This window comes from Anabrus simplex, chromosome 1 (genome assembly GCF_040414725.1).
Source record: "Anabrus simplex isolate iqAnaSimp1 chromosome 1, ASM4041472v1, whole genome shotgun sequence".
NCBI classification, from domain to species: Eukaryota; Metazoa; Arthropoda; class Insecta; order Orthoptera; family Tettigoniidae; genus Anabrus; species Anabrus simplex.
Window position 1 is genome coordinate 1,331,487,613 of NC_090265.1, and position 19,134 is coordinate 1,331,506,746.

The 19,134-nt window shown below is 40.0% G+C and overlaps 1 protein-coding gene across 1 annotated transcript in view; it reads right to left on the reverse strand.

Moving 5' to 3' along the window:
- Positions 1-19,134, reverse strand: part of unc80 (unc80, NALCN channel complex subunit) — a 1,117,323-nt gene that overhangs the window by 1,033,838 nt on the left and 64,351 nt on the right. The window contains exon 2 of the mRNA XM_067137759.2: positions 5,249-5,353. Coding sequence (XP_066993860.2) covers positions 5,249-5,353 — 105 coding nt within the window. The remainder of the gene's footprint in view (positions 1-5,248; positions 5,354-19,134) is intronic.

Below are 19,134 nucleotides of genomic sequence, written 5' to 3' on the forward strand. Positions count from 1 at the left end.
AGAAGTCAAACAAATAATCAGAGATTTAAAAGATAACAAAGCACCAGGAGAAGATAGAATAATCGCTAAAATGTTGAAACTTGGTGGTGACAAACTGGCCCAGAGTATTCAAAAAATCTTACAGGACATCTGGTTTTCTGAAGAAATTCCGGAGGATTGGAAATGTGCATTGATTCACCCACTTCACAAGAAAGGAGACAAATCAGATATTAATAACTACAGAGGAATTTCTCTCCTCTCACTCGTATATAAAATCTCTAAAGCTCTACTTAATAGATTAGAGAAACAAACAGACCACCTGATCGGAGATTATCAGGCTGGATTCCGAAAAGGGAAATCCTGCGCAGAACAAATCCTAAACCTAAAAACCATACTACAGATTCGCAAAACCAAACAAACAGTAATCACCATTTTTGACTTCAAAAAGGCGTATGATTCCATAGATCGGCAGACCCTGTTCAACATACTAGAGGAATTTCAAGTCGACAGGAAAGCGAGGCAATTGATTAAACAAACTCTGACCAACACAACATCAAAAGTTAAGTTCTTGAGAGAAATTTCTGAACCGTTCGAAATCAGAACTGGTGTCCGACAGGGATATGGACTATCCCCACTACTATTCAATTTAGTTTTGGAAAAAGCGATTCGTGAATGGAGAAAAGAAACTAAAGGTATAAACATTGGCAGACTTCTTAAAGACAAAATTCACCTTGATTGCTTAGCTTTCGCAGATGACCTTGCGATCCTTTCGAACAACAGACAAGAAGCAATCCACTCCATAGAAAACTTGCATGAAATAGCCGCAAAAACCGGACTTCAAATTTCATTTGAAAAGACGCAGTTAATGGAAGGGAACTAAATCAAGATTCGACAATCAACCATTAATCACCAAATGTGGAATAATTTCCCAAGTAGACAAATTCAAGTATCTAGGTGAAATTATTCAGCCAGCAGGGTTAAATCAGGAAGCTAACAAAGAAAGAACTGATAAACTGCAAAGGCCTTACAAAATCACATGGAACAGATACAACAAAAGATGTATATCAAAAAATGCAAAATTACGACACTACAATACAGTCACCAAAACCAGAGGCACTTTATGCATCTGAAACACTGATCATTGGTGGCAGGTCACAAATTAAAAGGATTGAGAAACAAGAGAGGAAAATTCTGAGAAAAATCCTAGGACCAAAGTTCGAAAATGGAATTTGGATGAAAAAGAAACCACACGAAATTTTTCAATTCACAGAAAAAAATCACAGATACCATCAGAAAGAGACGACTAAAATTCTACGGACACCTACACAGAATGGATAACAACAGGCTGACAAAGAAAATTCTAAATCTAGCTCTAACCCTGAAAATCCGCAACAATTGGTTAGCAGAAATTCATGAAGATCTACAAGAAATGGGTATTGAGGACGAAACCATTCAACATAGAATGAAATTTAGAAGCTTAGTAAACAAACATAAATTTGCAGAGAAACCAACAAGAAAAAAAATACATGCTGGACAGAAACACGCAGAAAGCAATACAGTGAAAAAATGAAGAGATATTGGGAAGAAAAGGAGAAGAAACATTGTGCAAAATAAGTTCAAACGCGCTCCACAGTTGGGCACAACGAATAAAAAAAAATCGAATACTGTCGAATGCATAGTTTTTTGGGTCGTTGAGATGAATAGTAACAATCCGGATTTTTAAAGTCCAACTTAAGCCCCCTTTGGCATAAGGGATGGGAAAGGGTGAAAAAATAAATTGTCAAAATGACCGAGATAATGGACGTGTGTATGTTCCAGTATGACTTACTACCTGGAAAATATACTGTGGGAGTAAGACGCCCCTAGAACCACTAGTGAAGCGGGTGAAATATAATCCATATTAATAAATGGAAGTCAGTTTGGCGCGATCTATATATACTGTACTATATATATGTAAATTAAGCCATAAGAATGAAAACAGACGTGCATTAATGAGACCATTCTAGGCATCTTAGAAACTTAAAACTTGGTACCAGGCAAGCTGATGACTTCAGGATCCCTGGAAAAATCTAAAATTCTCAAAATTCTCTTAGGAGGACACGCTGGGAGTTTCAAATCTGCATAAGAACACAGTCGGTGATATTTATCCAGAACAATGACTTATAGGTTTCATGGGCTTAAAAGTTTCCTGAAAGTCCTAATTTTTAACCCCCTCCCCCATATCAAGATCGCAGCACAAACTCCCAGACGAGTTAGAAAATATAAATTTTGCAAAATTATAGCTTTTAGCCCGTAACCGACGGAAAATTTACGAGATGTTTAAAAATTTTATTTTTTACCCCCCGAAAAATATCGAAATATTTAGGTAATTTTAATGACGGTGCAGACCTTCCTTTCGAGGTATTTGGTGGCTAAACCTAAACGGTAAGTCGTATCACAAAACGATGGCACAATCTCCGTTCAATTTGGAGTGATCTACAACTTTGGTCCCATGACTTTTTGTCGTATCTCTATCCTTTATACGTTAAATTTGGCTCTATGTTTGGATTTACCTCAATTTTGCACTTTGTACACGTATAATTTGATGGTTTGATTCACTTATAGGAAAGATGGGATCATCAAATTCTACACGAATATTGGCCCACCCAGTAGCATATGTGAGCCAAATTCTATGTTTGAAGCTGTCGCATAAGTATCTGAAAAGTAATTCACTGTGTGAAAACCTTAAAAAATGTCAACCTATTCAACATTTCTAAAACAATATAAAAGCAAAGTCATCTCCGTACAGGCCATGAAGACCCTTGGAGGGGTGGGTAAAGGCTTCCACTACCCGCAACCTCGGCACTTGATGGGGTAGAGTGGTTATCTCTACGCCTGGCCGTCTTTGCCCCCAAGAATTAACCTGGTACTCATTTTGGTGTAGGCTGAGTGAACCTCAGGGTCATATGCACCTCTGAAAGTGGAAATCTCATTTCTTAAATTTTACGCCTTCCTGGCGGGGATTCGAACCCACGTCCTTCCGGGCGAATCGAGCACGCCTTTACCGCCTCGGCCAGGCAGCCCCTTTTTTAAAACAATCTTACCTTTAAATAGATGAGATACGAGGAAATATCGTAGGGCCAGCCATTTAGATCGCTAAATGAGGCCAGAGGCGTCTTTTCGTACAATCCGTTTTTCGATATGATGCACCGTTTAGCAGCAGTTATTCTGTAAATGAAGGTGAACATGCATATACTTCCGTATGTCGATTTACATTTATTCATTTAAGTCGATTTGTAGCGATCTAGAAGGGGTGTGTCTGACATTGTAATTAATACTTTACAAATCAATAGTGACTGTCAGCAGGAGGGCGTCTGCTGTTGTAATCAGTACTCCCTACATCTACTTTAACTGGCAGTAGGAATAGGGTCCTCCTCCAACGCATGTGTACCACTGTAATGAATAATTCCCTCCTCAATTTGACTAGCAGAAGGCAAGGGAGCTTGCGTTTTTTTTTTCAAAACTCTTTTACCTGATTTTCTTTATCATTAGGTATAGGTGCTCCCTTGCATGGGTGTCCCCGATTATAAACACATTTGCCCATCAAAGTGTGACTGACGTTACGCATAGTGAATTGCGGTAGACAAGTGGACCTGTCGTTATCATCACAACTCTGCAACTCGCACTTTACATTGGAAATAACGTCTGCGTACCTCCCTATTCTTTTTCTCGGATTAACGCCAAGAGACATGCAATTTAAAAATTCTTATTCGCTTCATGTACAGTAAATTACTTCGATATTCGTATACAATGTAGAATACTGTAGCGAAGCACGGGTACATTTGCTAGTATGCTATAAAAGGCATGTTCGTGAAATGATCCTTATATATTGGCGTAACGGTCGCACATAGTTCTCTTTACTGTGCAAGTTTGGCTCGTTTTATACTGCTGACATGCAGGGGGCAAGCAGAGCAATATCGAACTTAAGATCTAATAGTTTTAGGTGGGTTGCATATCTTCATCAATTATGAAGGGTTTGTGGACTACTCTGCAGAATGCACAGAAAACGACACGTTCCAACCCGGACGATGAACGTAAGAGTAGTAACAGACTTTAGAGGTTTCAAACCTAAGAGGCACGTAACTGCTATATTTTTATGCGTTTAACGAATACAGTCGAACCTCTGTTTAACGAAGATAACTGTAAACGATATTTTTAACGGTCCCGGCTAACTTCCTATCTTAATAAAGTTGGTTACTATTCATCACAGCAATGAAGCAACCTGATCTATTTAGTATTCGGAAAGCGTTAAGGTGGTACCTACGGGCGCAAATGACCCGATGATGGGAATTTCTGTGAATCGATGGAAACGTGAGGTACATAATCTTGACAATAGCCAGTCTTCCAGGTTAATTTTTAACGCTTAGGTGTAATGTAGCCACCGCCTCTGTTGAATATAAATCAATAAGTTTGGAAGCGAAATTGGCAGCGTTTTTTTTTTTTTGCTACGGGCTTTACGTCGCACCGACACAGATAGGTCTTATGGCGACGATGGGATAGGAAAGGCCTAGGAGTTGGAAGGAAGCGGCCGTGGCCTTAATTAAGGTTCAGCCCCAGCATTTGCCTGGTGTGAAAATGGGAAACCACGGAAAACCATTTTCAGGGCTGCCGATAGTGGGATTCGAACCTACTATCTCCCGGATGCAAGCTCACAGCCGCGCGCCTCTACGCGCACGGCCAACTCGCCCGGTATTGGCAGCGTTTAAACATCTACATGATGGTTTGAAACATTAGTTAAACATTGACGTATTTTCACCATATACGTTGTAAAATTTCTTAAGAGATAAAAATCGAGGAAAATGTTATGAGTGGAAAATTAGAGCCTTCACGAAAGCGATTCAGAACGGAAGTTTCAGGTGATGTGGATTGTGTTAGAATGGAATATTTTAAAGAAATGAGGACTCAAAATATTCCTGCAGCAGGTCCATTGGTCTCCAGAAAGCCCTTCATTTTACCAAACTACTTGGTGATACGAACTTTAAAGCTAGAAATAACTGCTAGTATTGACTAACTGGTATTAAAGGACAGACATGGCGGTTGGTGAAGATACGTCTGCTCCCATAACGATGCTGATTTCATATCCTCCAATACAATTGTTTCACTAAATTTTTCCATTACAATTACTCAAAACTATTCACATCGTGATTTATAACCGAAAATGTGTGTGTCCTCTCATGGTGAAAATAATTTCTTTCAATGTTGAAAGTTGAACATTAATAGGTGTACTCACCTGAGTTGTCGCCAGAGGAAGATCTGTATTGGTATTGGCAGCGCCTGGTCGTTGTAGCTGTCGTCCAGGGAGCTGCGCCGCTCCACAGTTTCTCCTCCTGGACTCCTGTAACACGTATCACATCGTTATTTAGTGTACACCGATCAGAGAATACATAAACGTGCAGGTGAAGTGTGAATCAAACTGTTATTGAATTATAGTCGTGAATAAACATTCTTCCAAAGGATGTCAAAGGGATATCAACCCAACGAATTTTAAACGAGTGTACCCAGGTCGTCGTCATCATGATCATCATCATCACAATCTTCTTCGGCGTCGAATATTGTTATTGTTAAAAGTGAAAATGAAATGTCGTATGGCTTTTAGTGCCGGGATATCCCAGGACGGGTTCGGCTCGCCAGGTGCAGGTCTTTCTATTTGACGCCTGTAAGCGACCTGCGCGTCGTGATGAGGATGAAATGATGATGAAGACAACACATACACCCAGCCCCCGTGCCATTGGAATTAACCAATTAAGGTTAAAATCCCCGACCCCGCCGGGAATCGAACCCGGGACCCTCTGAACCGAAGGCCAGTACGCTGACCGTTCAGCCAACGAGTCGGACATTATTAAAAGTAAGTAGCAGAGTGTTAGTACTAAGCTGTGATTGAACGATTAATAATAATCCTTGTCCTAAGCCCTATTTAGTATCTAAGTAGCCTAAAAGTTTTCGGTACCATGGGTACTGAAACCCTTTTTAAAGGGAAAAACACTTACATTACAATAAATAGTAAATAACAGTACGGCTATCTAGGTTATATTAATTTCTACATAGATATTACTTTATTATTGTATTTAAGATGCAAAATGTCCATTTATTTTATCTACAGTATTATGTAGCAGCCTATATTTGATATTCTGTGTACGTCAGATAAACAATAGCAGGGTAGGAGTTACATTCAGATTTTATGTTAATTACTGTATATATTTGCTTGTAAGTGAAAGACAGGGACAAGTGTCACTAAATTTGCCAAGTAAAATAAAGCATTCGTCTATCTGTATTCCTATGATTCCCTTGCCTTTCGCTTACTGTGAAAATGTTAGCTGATAATCAGCATAATGAGAAAACTCAGCGCCTGGAATTGGACCTCAGATCTTTAAACCAACGGTAACCTCGTAAGTCTAGCCACTGAGTTTGAGTGGTTAGAATTCTCGCCACGGAGGGCATGGGTGGCCATCATAAGTTCAATATTCGTTCTTTTAAGTTATGGAGATCTTTACCTAGTAAGAGGCTTTAGCAACATAGAGATGAATATATTAGTTCCTTCAAAGCAAATGTTTGTGTATTTTTAGACAGACAACGTAGCCTACAACCTCATTTCGGGTACCATTGAGTTTTGGAAGTAAGCTACTTCACTGGTACACAAAATAAACAAAAGGGATCCGCTCTGTATGGACTTCCAATTCGTGAGAAGAGCGAACGTCCACTGGTCTCAAGTTTCAACTCATTCTGATACTGCTTCCACTGATTCGCAGCATCTTTTAGGACCGATTTTTGTTTCGCTGAACCTGGAGGACAGGGACTATATTCCGTGGTTTTCCTTCTCTTTAACTGATACTGTCATTCTTAGAAAGTCGAAAACTCTCTTTATTAACCTATTGCAGCTTGCGCCAAGGGACTGATAATTTCAATAATATTATTTTTCGTCCTAAATGACAATCGTTGCCATCACCATTTACTTAATAATAATTACGAAATGGCCTTTTGCGTGTTAAAAACTTGAAAAATATTTTATTTCTTTACGTAGTAAAAATAAAAATATATGCATACATTTTTTTGTTTCAATATTGTAATATTTTAAGTGTGTATTATAAAAATAGCACATTGTTGCAGTGAGCAGCGAGGACTTTCTCCAAGTGGAAGACGACCGTTCAAGGTCTCGAGAAGACAGTCTTGCAAATTTCATCAAAGGAATGTCACTGACACATCAATTCTTATTTTACACAGAATACTTTTGCATTTCTGTTTAGTAAGTTCTGCTTTAGAGCTTTTGTATAAATTAATTATTTTTTCCAATACCATGCATCTCTGAAATTATCTATCTCAGTCAACAAGTTGGCTGACATTTCTCATGAATACATAATGTCACAAACACAGGCGTCTAAGATAATTCACATTTTAATGAACTTTTCTTACGTTCTGAAGAATTTCAATTGATGAAGCGTCAAGCTTATTTAGTTCATCAATCACTTACTCAACATTTTTAGAACTGTCTGCTTAATACACTACTGTTTCAGCCATGTCCCCCAGCTAGGAACTATGGGGCTAAGTTGAGATGTTCCTAACTCCTTTAGTAATTTTAAAGACATACAAATCTGAATTTTAATTGAAAATATGAAAATTAGTATTCATTAAATAAAATACACATTCGTCGGACCTTGTAGTCACACTTAGTTCTTACCTGCTTACTTACACATACGTTATTTGAAGGGCGCCAGCTACAACTCAGTGCAGCAATAAGAGAATGAATGAGATTCTTGAATATCTCTAGGGTGTGGGGTAATATGCTTACTTGTGACAACATACCATATAAATTCTGGGAAAAGGAGATTGGCGTTCGGTTTCCCCATTAAATTTGAGGTTAAGAAATTGTACTGTTTGAATAAAACGATGAATTAATTTGATAGAACAAAATATATTCTTGAAATAATTTCAATAAAAATAGTGAGAACTACTGCGATTAAAACAGATGAGAATATGAAATTATGACATTGCAACTGAAAGAAACTAGGCATGAATTTGAATTCTTCTTGACCGGACATTAAACAATTATACACGAAATTTATCCCTCACAAGTTTACTTGACTGTACCTTCAACACTTTGAGTGTAATTACGACGTATTTCTTTGAATTGGTATTTGCTGTAGATGTATCAAGCCTAATTTAGTGATGTATCCTTTTTGTTTCACTGACGACTAAGTATGCATGTGATGACTTCTTGGAAAGTCTATCCTTCTATGACTTCGTGGTAAGCCTTCTCGTCCGTATCTTCAACTAAGTGACCGACCAACTGTGGCCTCACTCTCTCAATGACCAATGACTAATGACTCACTGAGTCCTCTCCTTCCCGTAGACTCCCGTTGACTTAATGACCGACTGAAGCCTCTCCATCTCGTTCACTCAGTGGCGGCTCGTTTGGGAGGCGCTAAGGCGCGCGCCCCCCACGGGGTTCCATTAAATTCGGGAATTTTAATCTTAAATGTTAACAAGGGAAATATTTTATATTTTACTATAAGATTCTAATCAAGGGCGCGAGTTGTACTGTACTGCGGCCCGATACGCTGCTGGCCCTGCGCAGGAGGGCGCTCTCTCATAGCGGACCAAATACTCCGAGTGTCGCTTGACTGGCCTTGAGGGAGCCAATCAGAGCCAGAGTGGAGATGTGCTGTTCTAGCGGAGATTCCGGCGGGTTTCTGCCGCGGCCTATCGTTGTAGCCAACCTACCCGAAACATTGGTAATTTTATTTCTATTTAACAGGGGTCAGTTTGTGCCATTTCTCTCCTAAAAATAGGAACTACTTTACTCAGGCACTTACGTGAGTTAAATGTGTCGGTATATGTTTAAAATAGTCTTGTAATTTTTAGGACTATTAATTAACGAAACGAGTAAGGAGCGTAACTAGTCTCCTCGCACTTGACTCATGTTGGCCATACTCACTGGAGAGCGCGATGTTTAGCTTTGTGTTGATGAATGATCTCGTGAGGTGACTGTGAAAAGGAAGGTTGCGATATATATGTAGGCGTAGTGTTATGTTTGCACTTCGTACAGTATGATTACCGTCGAACATATTAAAGAACTAACGTTTTCTTGTCTTTCTATCGAGTAGGAAGTCGAACTGAAGGAGTGTGGTAGACTTCTTGTTGCAAAATCGGAGACCAAGAAAAATGACAATGAAAATAGGGCTTTCCAAAGACAAATTAATTCTCGTGACTATATAACAAACCGAGCTCGATAGCTGCAGTCGCTTAAGTGCGGCCAGTATCCAGTATTCGGGAGATAGTAGGTTCGAACCCCACTGTCGGCAGCCCTGAAAATGGTCTTCCGTGGTTTCCCATTTTCACACCAGGCAGGTAATTAACAGGCAGATAATAATAATAATAATAATAATAATAATAATAATAATAATAATAATAATAATCAACATCATAATCAAAACAATTGCATATGCATTGCGCCGTATAGTGTTCGAAGTGTGTATCTTGATAACATGGTTTGAAGAACTTGTACCGTAATTAAGGCCACGGCCGCTTCCTTCCCACTCCTTGCCCTTTCCTGTCCCATCGTTGCCGTAAGACCTATCTGTGTCGGTGCGACGTAAAACAACTAGCAAAAAAAAAAAAAAAAAAAACCACTATATAACAAGAACCCGCGGATATGTGGAAGTGATATCTCAGAAAACTTTTACTGCTTTCCTTGCCTGCTATTCTCCCGTTCTAGGAAAGGAGATAAATGGATCACCACAGGGGTGATATCAATAGTACCATGGACTTTGAAATGCTTGGTAAAGTCAATGTCGTGTCTTGTTTAAGTGATCACTACAGTGAAACTATTCGTAAACATTATTCGATAGTGGACAAGAACAGGCAGATAATAATAATAATAATAATAATAATAATAATAATAATAATAATAATAATAATAATCAACATCATAATTAAAACAATTGCATATGCATTGCACAGTATAGTGTTCGAAGTGTGTATCTTGATAACTTGGTTTGAAGAACTTGAGATATTTGTGGAATTATGAAAGTAAGGCGCGCCCCCCACTGCTGATATCCACGAGCCGCCACTGCGTTCACTCAATGACTGTTCACTTATCCATTTGACTTCTTCACTGTACACCTTCCGTATAAACTAATGACTGACGCTACAATATACAGCCACCTTTTATAGTCGTTAGTTGACACACCTACGCAATCTCCAGGAATAACTATGATCTACTCCTACCTCGCGACAAATGTTACACACTAGGGTGAAACCGCCCGCGGCACCCTGGGTATCTCAAAGAAAGTGAGCTCACCGCTAAATGCACACGATGACGTAGCAATGACTCGGCAGATACTCCAGCAGTATTTCGCAATATTACAATGTCACAAGTTATTGCACACACTACATCCATACCTGATATACAGCAACTCTTACTGTAAATGTTTTTAGTGTTAATCTACACACATATATATACGTAACAATTTGACCACAATTACGCAAGCGACAAGCATTGCATAATTGAATTGAACAATAATAATAATAATAATAATACAATAATAGAAATCATACGGATAAAATAACAATAATACCGGCATACTACTACTACTACTACTACTACTACTACTACTACTACTACTACTACTACTACTACTACTACTACTAATAATAATAATAATAATAATAATAATAATACAGATGAAATAATAATAAAAATTCAGATATCACCTTGTAACGGGATTTGAGCCGTTACAAAGTGAAAGTGCAAGACACGTTTTTTTTTCCTTTGAACAGACTAAATCCTTGTTGGGGCTTTCACGAACACCTTTTAGCCGTTTGAAATTAGTTTGTCCACTGTAGGACAATAGGTGCGTATCTTCTCACATACTTTATAGCCTATCAAGCGACCACAGATCAGCTCAAAGGCCTGCAGATTACGAGGTGTCGTGTGGTCGGCACGCCGAGTCCTCTCGGCTTTATTGACCGGTGCCGCTATCCCACTGTCAGATAGCTCCTCAATTGTAATCACGTAGGCTCAGTGGACCTCGAACCAGCCCACAGATACAGGTAAAAAGCCCTGTCCTGACCGGGAATCGAACTCAGAGCCTCCGGGTAAAACGCAGGTATGCTACCCCTGTACCGCAAGGCTGGCTCACTTATATACCGGTACATTATAATAATAGTTAATGAAGCCAACGCCAATGACTGAAGAATATTCAAGTCGAACACACTGTTTTGTTAAGGTATTCCCATTGGAAGGAAGAGCAAGCCAGATCGTGCAGTCTAGGTCACGATGCAATCATTTAGGAAATGCATTAATTTACATTGCGTTCAATAATATGTACATTATTTTAAAAGAGTTTTTTATGGAATTGAAGAATTATTATAAATAAATAACATTGACACATTTATCAATAACAGAACAGTAACTGACTGTTCTTAGTTGAGGTGTGCTCTGTGTCTTTAGCTGCCACTCACGCTAAAGCTTTATATTTTTTCCTATTCTCTTTTCCTGTGTTTATCCGATTTCTTCTTAACCTACACCTCCCAAATCGAGACTTAATATCTGTCAAGATGGCAACTGAATGAGTGCTGAAGCCCACCCTCAAGCTGGGAAGTGGAAACGAGCTCGTCGGGGGCTGAGAAGAACTGGGGTTGACGAGGAAGGCGACAATGTATGAAGATGTCGAGACTGTCTTTTCTTTTTGCATAGTATTTATATTTCTCCCTTTCCTCACAGTGATCTGTCATTGTATTCATCTCATTCTGTGTACCTTTCGATGTTCGTATCTTTCTGTATATGACTTTATTGCCTTTGGTTATTTCCTTGTTCGCCTCTGTGGTGTAGTGGTTAGTGTGATTAGCTGCCACCCCCAGAGGTCCGGGTTCGATTCCCGGCTCTGCCACAAAATTTGAAAAGTGATACGAGGGCTGGAACGGGGTCCACTGAGCCTCGGGAGGTCAACTGAGTAGAGGTGGGTTCGATTCCCACCTCAGCCATCCTGGAAGTGGTTTTCCGTGGTTTCCCACTTCTCCTTCAGGCAAATGCCGGGATGGTACCTAACTTAAGGCCCCGGCCGCTTCCTTCCCTCTTCCTTGTCTATCCCTTCCAATCATCCCATCCCCCACCAAGGCCCCTGTTCAGCATAGCAGGTGAGGCCGCCTGGGCGAGGTACTGGGCATCTTCCAAGTTGTATCCACCGACCCAATGTCTCACGCTCCAGGACACTGCCCTTGAGGCCGAGGAAAATCCAACTCTGGAGGGTAAGCAGATTAAGAAAGAAGTCACTTCCTTTCCATTACTTGTACTACTAAACATCGGGCAAACTGAATGTCACCTGTAAAAACCTTTCATGGTCCATTTTTAATCAACATCCTTACATTAGTTAGGTATAATAATGTTCATACTATCAATAAAGAAATTGTAAAAGTTGTCCCATGTCTTATGTTATGACACCGGTTTCATTCGCACTTGAGATACACCAGAATGAGTTCTTAACCTGAAGCTGCAGCTGCTGACAGTTCTCTGTCATTTTGCTTAACCCCCTGTCGAATAGATCGCTTCTTAGTGAACACAGTCGTCAGTACGTCTCTTCTGGTTAATGTCACATTGCTGTATTTTTGTTATCATGTTTAGACCTCATTCCCTGTTGTGTTTCATCTAAATAATAGGGCACGCCCTTCTCTGAGTGACATAGCTCATGATAACACCAACAGAAAGATCACTCACGTTCTGCTTTTAATTTCACACTACCTTTAATCTGTTACAACACATGGACTCTAGAAGATGGCAAACCATATAAAAACAGAAGTTCAAATTTCGGATTAACGCGAATAACTAACATACTGTTTCGTCAATTTATTTCTGGTCGATGGAAATTTTACTCCAGAACAACTGTGCAAAGTTTCAGAAACGTAAACCTGTTCAACTGTGATCCGGTGGAATACTAATTGACACCTGGTACGTTCCTACACATTGGTATCTCGTTTAAACTTCATCACAGGGCTCAGTGCTTGGTTGGAATAACGTCGAGTACGCAGCTAGTGGAGGCATCTCTCCGAGAAAACTATCACTGCATGTGCTTCAAAAGGAGACTTGCAGTGGTGGCTTGACGGCGTACTAGCCGCTAGCAACTTGGAGAGATGTGGCAATCCATCTAAGCAGCTCATTGCCATACTGGGGCGAAACGGGAGTAATTTCACGTTGAAAAGCCTTCAGAGCTTGAATACTTTTTCGACTCCCGAATCCCTTTCTGAATTGAGCAAAAATCCCTTCTTACCTTAGGATTCACCTCCAAAACCAACGCTTAGAATATTGGAACTTATAAGTATACCGTACTTTTATCTTATAATAATAATGTTATTTGTTTTACGTCCCACTAACTACTCTGTTACGGTTTTCGGAGACGCTGAGGTGCCGGAATTTAGTCCCACAGGAGTTCTTTTACGTGCCAGTAAATCTACCGACACGAGGCTAACGTATTTCAGCACCTTCAAATACCACCGGACTGAGCCAGAATCGAACCTGCGAAGTTCGGGTCAGAAGGCCAGCGCCTTAACCGTCTGAGCCACTCAGCCAGGCACTTTTATCTTACATTTGAAACATTAAAACCGAAATTAAACAAGTAAATTAATCATATAATAGTACATTTTCCTATCTTTAAGTTAGATTGGTATATTTCATTCATTAACTTAAACCTACATTGAAAATTACTTAATTAATCATTTCAAATGGGCTTAAGTACTAGGATACTTTCAATATTTCAAATTTATTTCTAACGAAAATGTTTACTTATGGACTTCTTCATCCCTTTATTTGATAAAAAATGAGAAAAATGCTCTTGCTTTTGATTGTACAATCAAAATTCTTCTCCTTATAACAGACTGAAAACTACTCCCATTCAAGTCTACATATCAAAACACACGCACATGTCATAGACCTGAAACAGTATATCTCAACCACATTGAATCCATAGTTACTTCAGTTCGATATTCCAGGTGTAACTTGTAATAATAATACCGCAACAATGAAAACAATAACCTCAAAATCCGCCAGTAGAAAAAAGTTTTTGTGAACCCATTGCAATATTTTCGAGTCTAGTAAACGAGGCTTAGTAGGATAGCTTCTCTTAAATTGATCGTAATTATGTGAGGAAAGAACAAAAGATGTAACTGTTATTGAGTTTTTAACCGAAATCCCTCACTCTGCGGACGAGTGTGTTAACCAGTTCCAGTTGGGCGACCAACGCGCCAGAGTGACGTGTCTCTGGAGATATTTGAATATTGTACTGCAAAAATTTAAAATACGACTGCACATGGGCGAAACGGCACTAGTGTTTATTAGTGTTGGCTACTGAGTGTATGCTTCGAAGCAGTGTATCGATTCATTCAAGTGTCCGAGTGAATCGATTCACAGGAATGGAGAGCTCACGGCACACGATTCAGCAAACTCGCAGCAGACAGTGCGCACTCACGGATCAGTGACACACAATACACACAGAGCCATGGTACACTGAAAGAATAGTACACAGTCACGGGCCAGTGGGACACAACACACACACGGCAAATTATCGGTACACTGGACATTGGCGGAAGCCGAACTTCCGCTGCAGCGATACATACAGAGCCATAGCACACTCAAAGAAACTCAAAAAAACATAATTCCAAAGTACCTAGCTTGTAAGTAGGTAGGCTATTAGGTTATTCTATTTACCGTATTAGTTTAATCAATCAGTATTTTTATAACTAGTTGACATTCGACAATTAACTGAACTCAGCTCTCTAGCCTACCCGCCTGGCTAAGTGGCTCAGACGGTTGAGGCCTGGCCTTCTAACACCAACTTGGCAGGTTCGATCCTGGCTCAGTCCGGTGGTATTTGAAGGTGCTAAAATACGTCACCCTCGTGTCAGTAGATATACTGGCAACTAAAAGAACTCCTGCGGGACTAAATTTCGGTACCTCGGCGTCTCTGAAAACCGTAAAAATCGTTAGTGGGACATAAAGCCAATCACATTACTATCTAGCCTACCGTATGACTATGAGTCATGCTCATGACCACTCGTAATTGTCTGTTTTATATTGGGAAGAAGCGCTCGGTGTCCGCCTCTGTGGTGTAGTGGTTAGCGTGATTAGCTGCCACCCCCGGAGGCCCGGGTTCGATTCCCGGCTCTGCCATGAAATTTGAAAAGTCGTATGAGGGCTGGAACGGGGTCCACTCAGCCTCGGGAGGTCAACTGAGTAGAGGTGGGTTCGATTCCCACCTCAGCCATCCTGGAAGTGGTTTTCCGTGGTTTCCGCACTTCTCCTCCAGGCGAATGCCGGGATGGTACCTAACATAAGGCCACGGCCGCTTCCTTCCCTCTTCCTTGCCTATCCCTTCCAATCTTCCCATCCCACCACAAGGCCCCTGTTCGGCATAGCAGGTGAGGCCGCCTGGGCGAGGTACTGGTCATTCTCCCCAGTTGTATCCCCGACCAAGAGTCTGAAGCTCCAGGACACTGCCCTTGAGGCGGTAGAGGTGGGATCCCTCGCTGTGTCCGAGGGAAAAGCCGACCCTGGAGGGTAAACAGATGATGATGATGATGAAGAAGCGCTCGGTATTCTCTCAGTTAGTATGTCGCATCATTGCACAAGACTTCAATAATTGCATCACGAGATCACTGGTGTACGTGGACAGTGAGTAAGTGAGCCGACTGATTCAATAGCTTAAATAAAAATATGTTCAAATCAGAAAACCAGTGGGCTACTGTACATCTCGGGTAGCCTATACAAAATATGACGATTTAAAAATCCTCTGCTGATAGAAAAATATATTTTCAAAGATTACTGAGCTAGTTGGCCATGCGTTTGGGGTCACGTAGCTATGAACTTGCATTCGGGGGATGGTGGGTTCGAATCCTACCGTCGTCAGGCGTTAAGATGGTTTTCCGTGGTTTCCATTTTCACACCAAGCAAATGCTGTTGCTGTAACCTTCATTAAGACTACGGCCACTTCTTTTCCACTTCTAGCCCTTTCCTATATCATCTTCGCCATAAGACCTATCTGTGTCGGTGCGACCTAAAGCAACTTTTTTAGGTTTAATATGTAGGCTACTTATTCTGGACACAGGTATTTGTACATCTAATACTGTATATGTAATAGAGTTGTGACTTTCAGGGAACTGTGGGAAACCATAAGGTTGTGTATAAAAATTGAGTTATATAAATTGTTATTATTATTATTATTATTTATTAATTAATTATGTAAATTTTGTGTTGTAATAAGCGTGTATAGTATTGCATTAGAACCTAATTTTCCCTGCATTTAAATTTATTTTGTATTATGTACTTGCCAAAAATATCTAATGAAATTTGCAAATTCTTTGAAATCATTTAAGAAAAGACTAGGCAAACAATTGATAGGGAATTTCCCAACTGCGCGACAGCTCTAAATGCAAATCATTGATGAGTGTGTGTACAAATATTTTTCATCTAACTCTATATACTTATTTAATGAAGTTGTCACTGTCGGAGGGAAGGCTTTGAAACACCAAAACTTGATGCGAAGAAGTGGCTGCAGGAGGATCGAGAACCTGCAAGCCAGATGACGCATAGGAAAGCAGTTCAAAGAATGAAGACCAGATGGCAGCAACAAGCATTGAATGTTGTTGCTGCTGTCTTATCAGTACACAATACACATATGCAGTAGGATCGACGACTCTCATGAGCCGTGAATCGGCTCACTGCATCGATTCTGTAACGTAAACGGAATCAAATAACTCGATTCAGTAAAATGAATCGAATATCCCATCACTAGTGTTAATCGCACTTCATGTCAGTGGGCATATCAGTGGACCGAGTGCAGTCATCACATGAGTCTCGCAGTACCGTCAGGACAATACGCATTTAAGGGAAGAATTTGTGAATGTTTCAAATCAAAAACAATAGCACGAATTCAGAATGGAATATGCGTTGACCGGCCAGAGGCTAACGACGTCAGAGTGAAAGGAACCACGGTATCACAGGGGGACTGGACGACTGACTAATTTTGCAGTCACAGATTTAGCGCGCTCCTGTACCTGGCGCCAGAGCTAGATGACAGAGTACTGGACGTAAACAAGGAGTAGTTCTTGGCATGGCCGAATGCAATCATATTTTCAATATATAGGCCTAATAAAATAATGGGTCCAACGTGGCGAGACTCCCGTCCCATCAGATGACGTCAGTCGTCCGCAGAATAAAATGAGACGACTCTCTGTGACCTGTGGACAAATAATATTTCAGTCTCGTCATGTTAGCAAGGAGTGATAAATTCAGCACGAGTTCACTTCCGTGAATAAACACCCAAGTGTTCTCTGCTTGGCGTTATTATAATACCAGCAGCCAGGCATAAAACTGTCAACCTCCAAGTGATTGGAGCCTTCCGTGCGTGCGGTAAAATTTCCGTAACAGGTTCTTGAGTGAGTTCACTTGTCCTTTCTTCAGTTTATCCCAATAATTTCTGTAGCATTTAGAGTCTTGGCTGGTGGTTTAAATCCAAATGCTCTTCCTGACGTCATGTAATTTTTAAAGTGGCAGTTATTCCCTAGGACTTATCGGAACTTGTGCCTCGGGCTTCTGAGTTGAAATCTAGCAGCTCAGTCGTTGCGCTCATAAAGCCTCTATTATTGTAATGCTGTGTGTTGAGCAGTATTGACACAATCACTCCAATGGTGTTAACAAGTGTAAACTGCCATGCGTATGCAAGATTTGATGTGGAATATTTAAAACATGGCATTGAAATATTACAACGAGGTCCGGCTTTGTGGATAAATGGTTAGCGTGTTGGCCTTTGATCACGGGGGTCTCGGGTTCGATTCCCGGCAGGGTCGGGAATTTTAGCCATAATTGGTTAATTTCGCAGGCACGGGGGCTGGGTGTATTTGCCATCTTCATCATTTCATCCTCATCATAATGCGCAGGTCGCCTACCGGAGTCACATCGAAATATCTGCACCTGGCGAGCCGGACATATCCTCGGACACTCCCGGCACTAAAAGCCTTACGCCATTTCATTTAATCACAACGAGGGTGGTTAGGGTAACGGGACAAGAAAATTACTGAACCAGCAGGAGCGAGAGTGAGAGAACTAAATGAATTGAATTGATTGATAATTTACATGCCGCTGAGGTTAAAAGTCCCCTTCATGTAGCGTCTTTATATAATAATATACAGGTTCACGAACACACTAACTAAATTATTATAGGCTAATATTAAAGAGAGAGAAATATATCTAGCACAATATATTACACTTACAATGAAGCCAACAGTACATCGGCTATCATAGTCCAAATGGAATGGAATTGATATTTTACATGCAGACCTCCGTAGCTCGCTCTTGATTTTCGCCTTCGGTTTTGCTCTTAGTTATATAAGCCAATTACTTTAAAAAGTGCCTGTAATTGTAGTTCTTTTCTTTGAAAGTAGCAGATTCCTTCTTTTTTTTTTTGCAATAGTTAAAAAAACCAAACTACCTCTTTCTCAGCCATTATCAACACAGTTCTTTATTGCAAATAATCGAGTCTATTTGAATCTCCGTAATTATCGAGGTTAAGGACCTGAAAATTATTTCATATGCATCTTTGCTCAAATAAAAAATGCCATTCTGTTTGTATTTAAATTCTAATGGTTAATTAAATATAAATCGACGATTTACAAGCAAAACACATTAAGTTAGTTTTTAACATTCTCACTCTGGCGTATGTGATTTTTTTCGCTCTCTTCACCGATGATATCTATTAAGTCATGCGAGGCCATTTTGGTTACTGAATTTTCTAATTTACAATTTCTTACATAGTTTTAAAATAGGAATTCCATTCAGGTTAAATACATCCACACAATTTCAGCTACATAGCACTATTATAGACATTCTAAAAAACTGCCATTGACGCTTTCACAGCCCGTACCTACAGACATGATATTGTATACAGTATACAGTATCATGTCTAATCTAAAAAATAATTTTATAATTTTAAATATTCTTATTTTGAGAGTAGATATTGGTGAAGGATTCAAACTTCGAAGCCTCTTTTTGCCAGAAGTAAGATTTTTGACTTAATTTGTTTTGCTTGTAAACCCAAGATATGTTCTTTAAGTCAGTATTTATATAAGATTTTACTC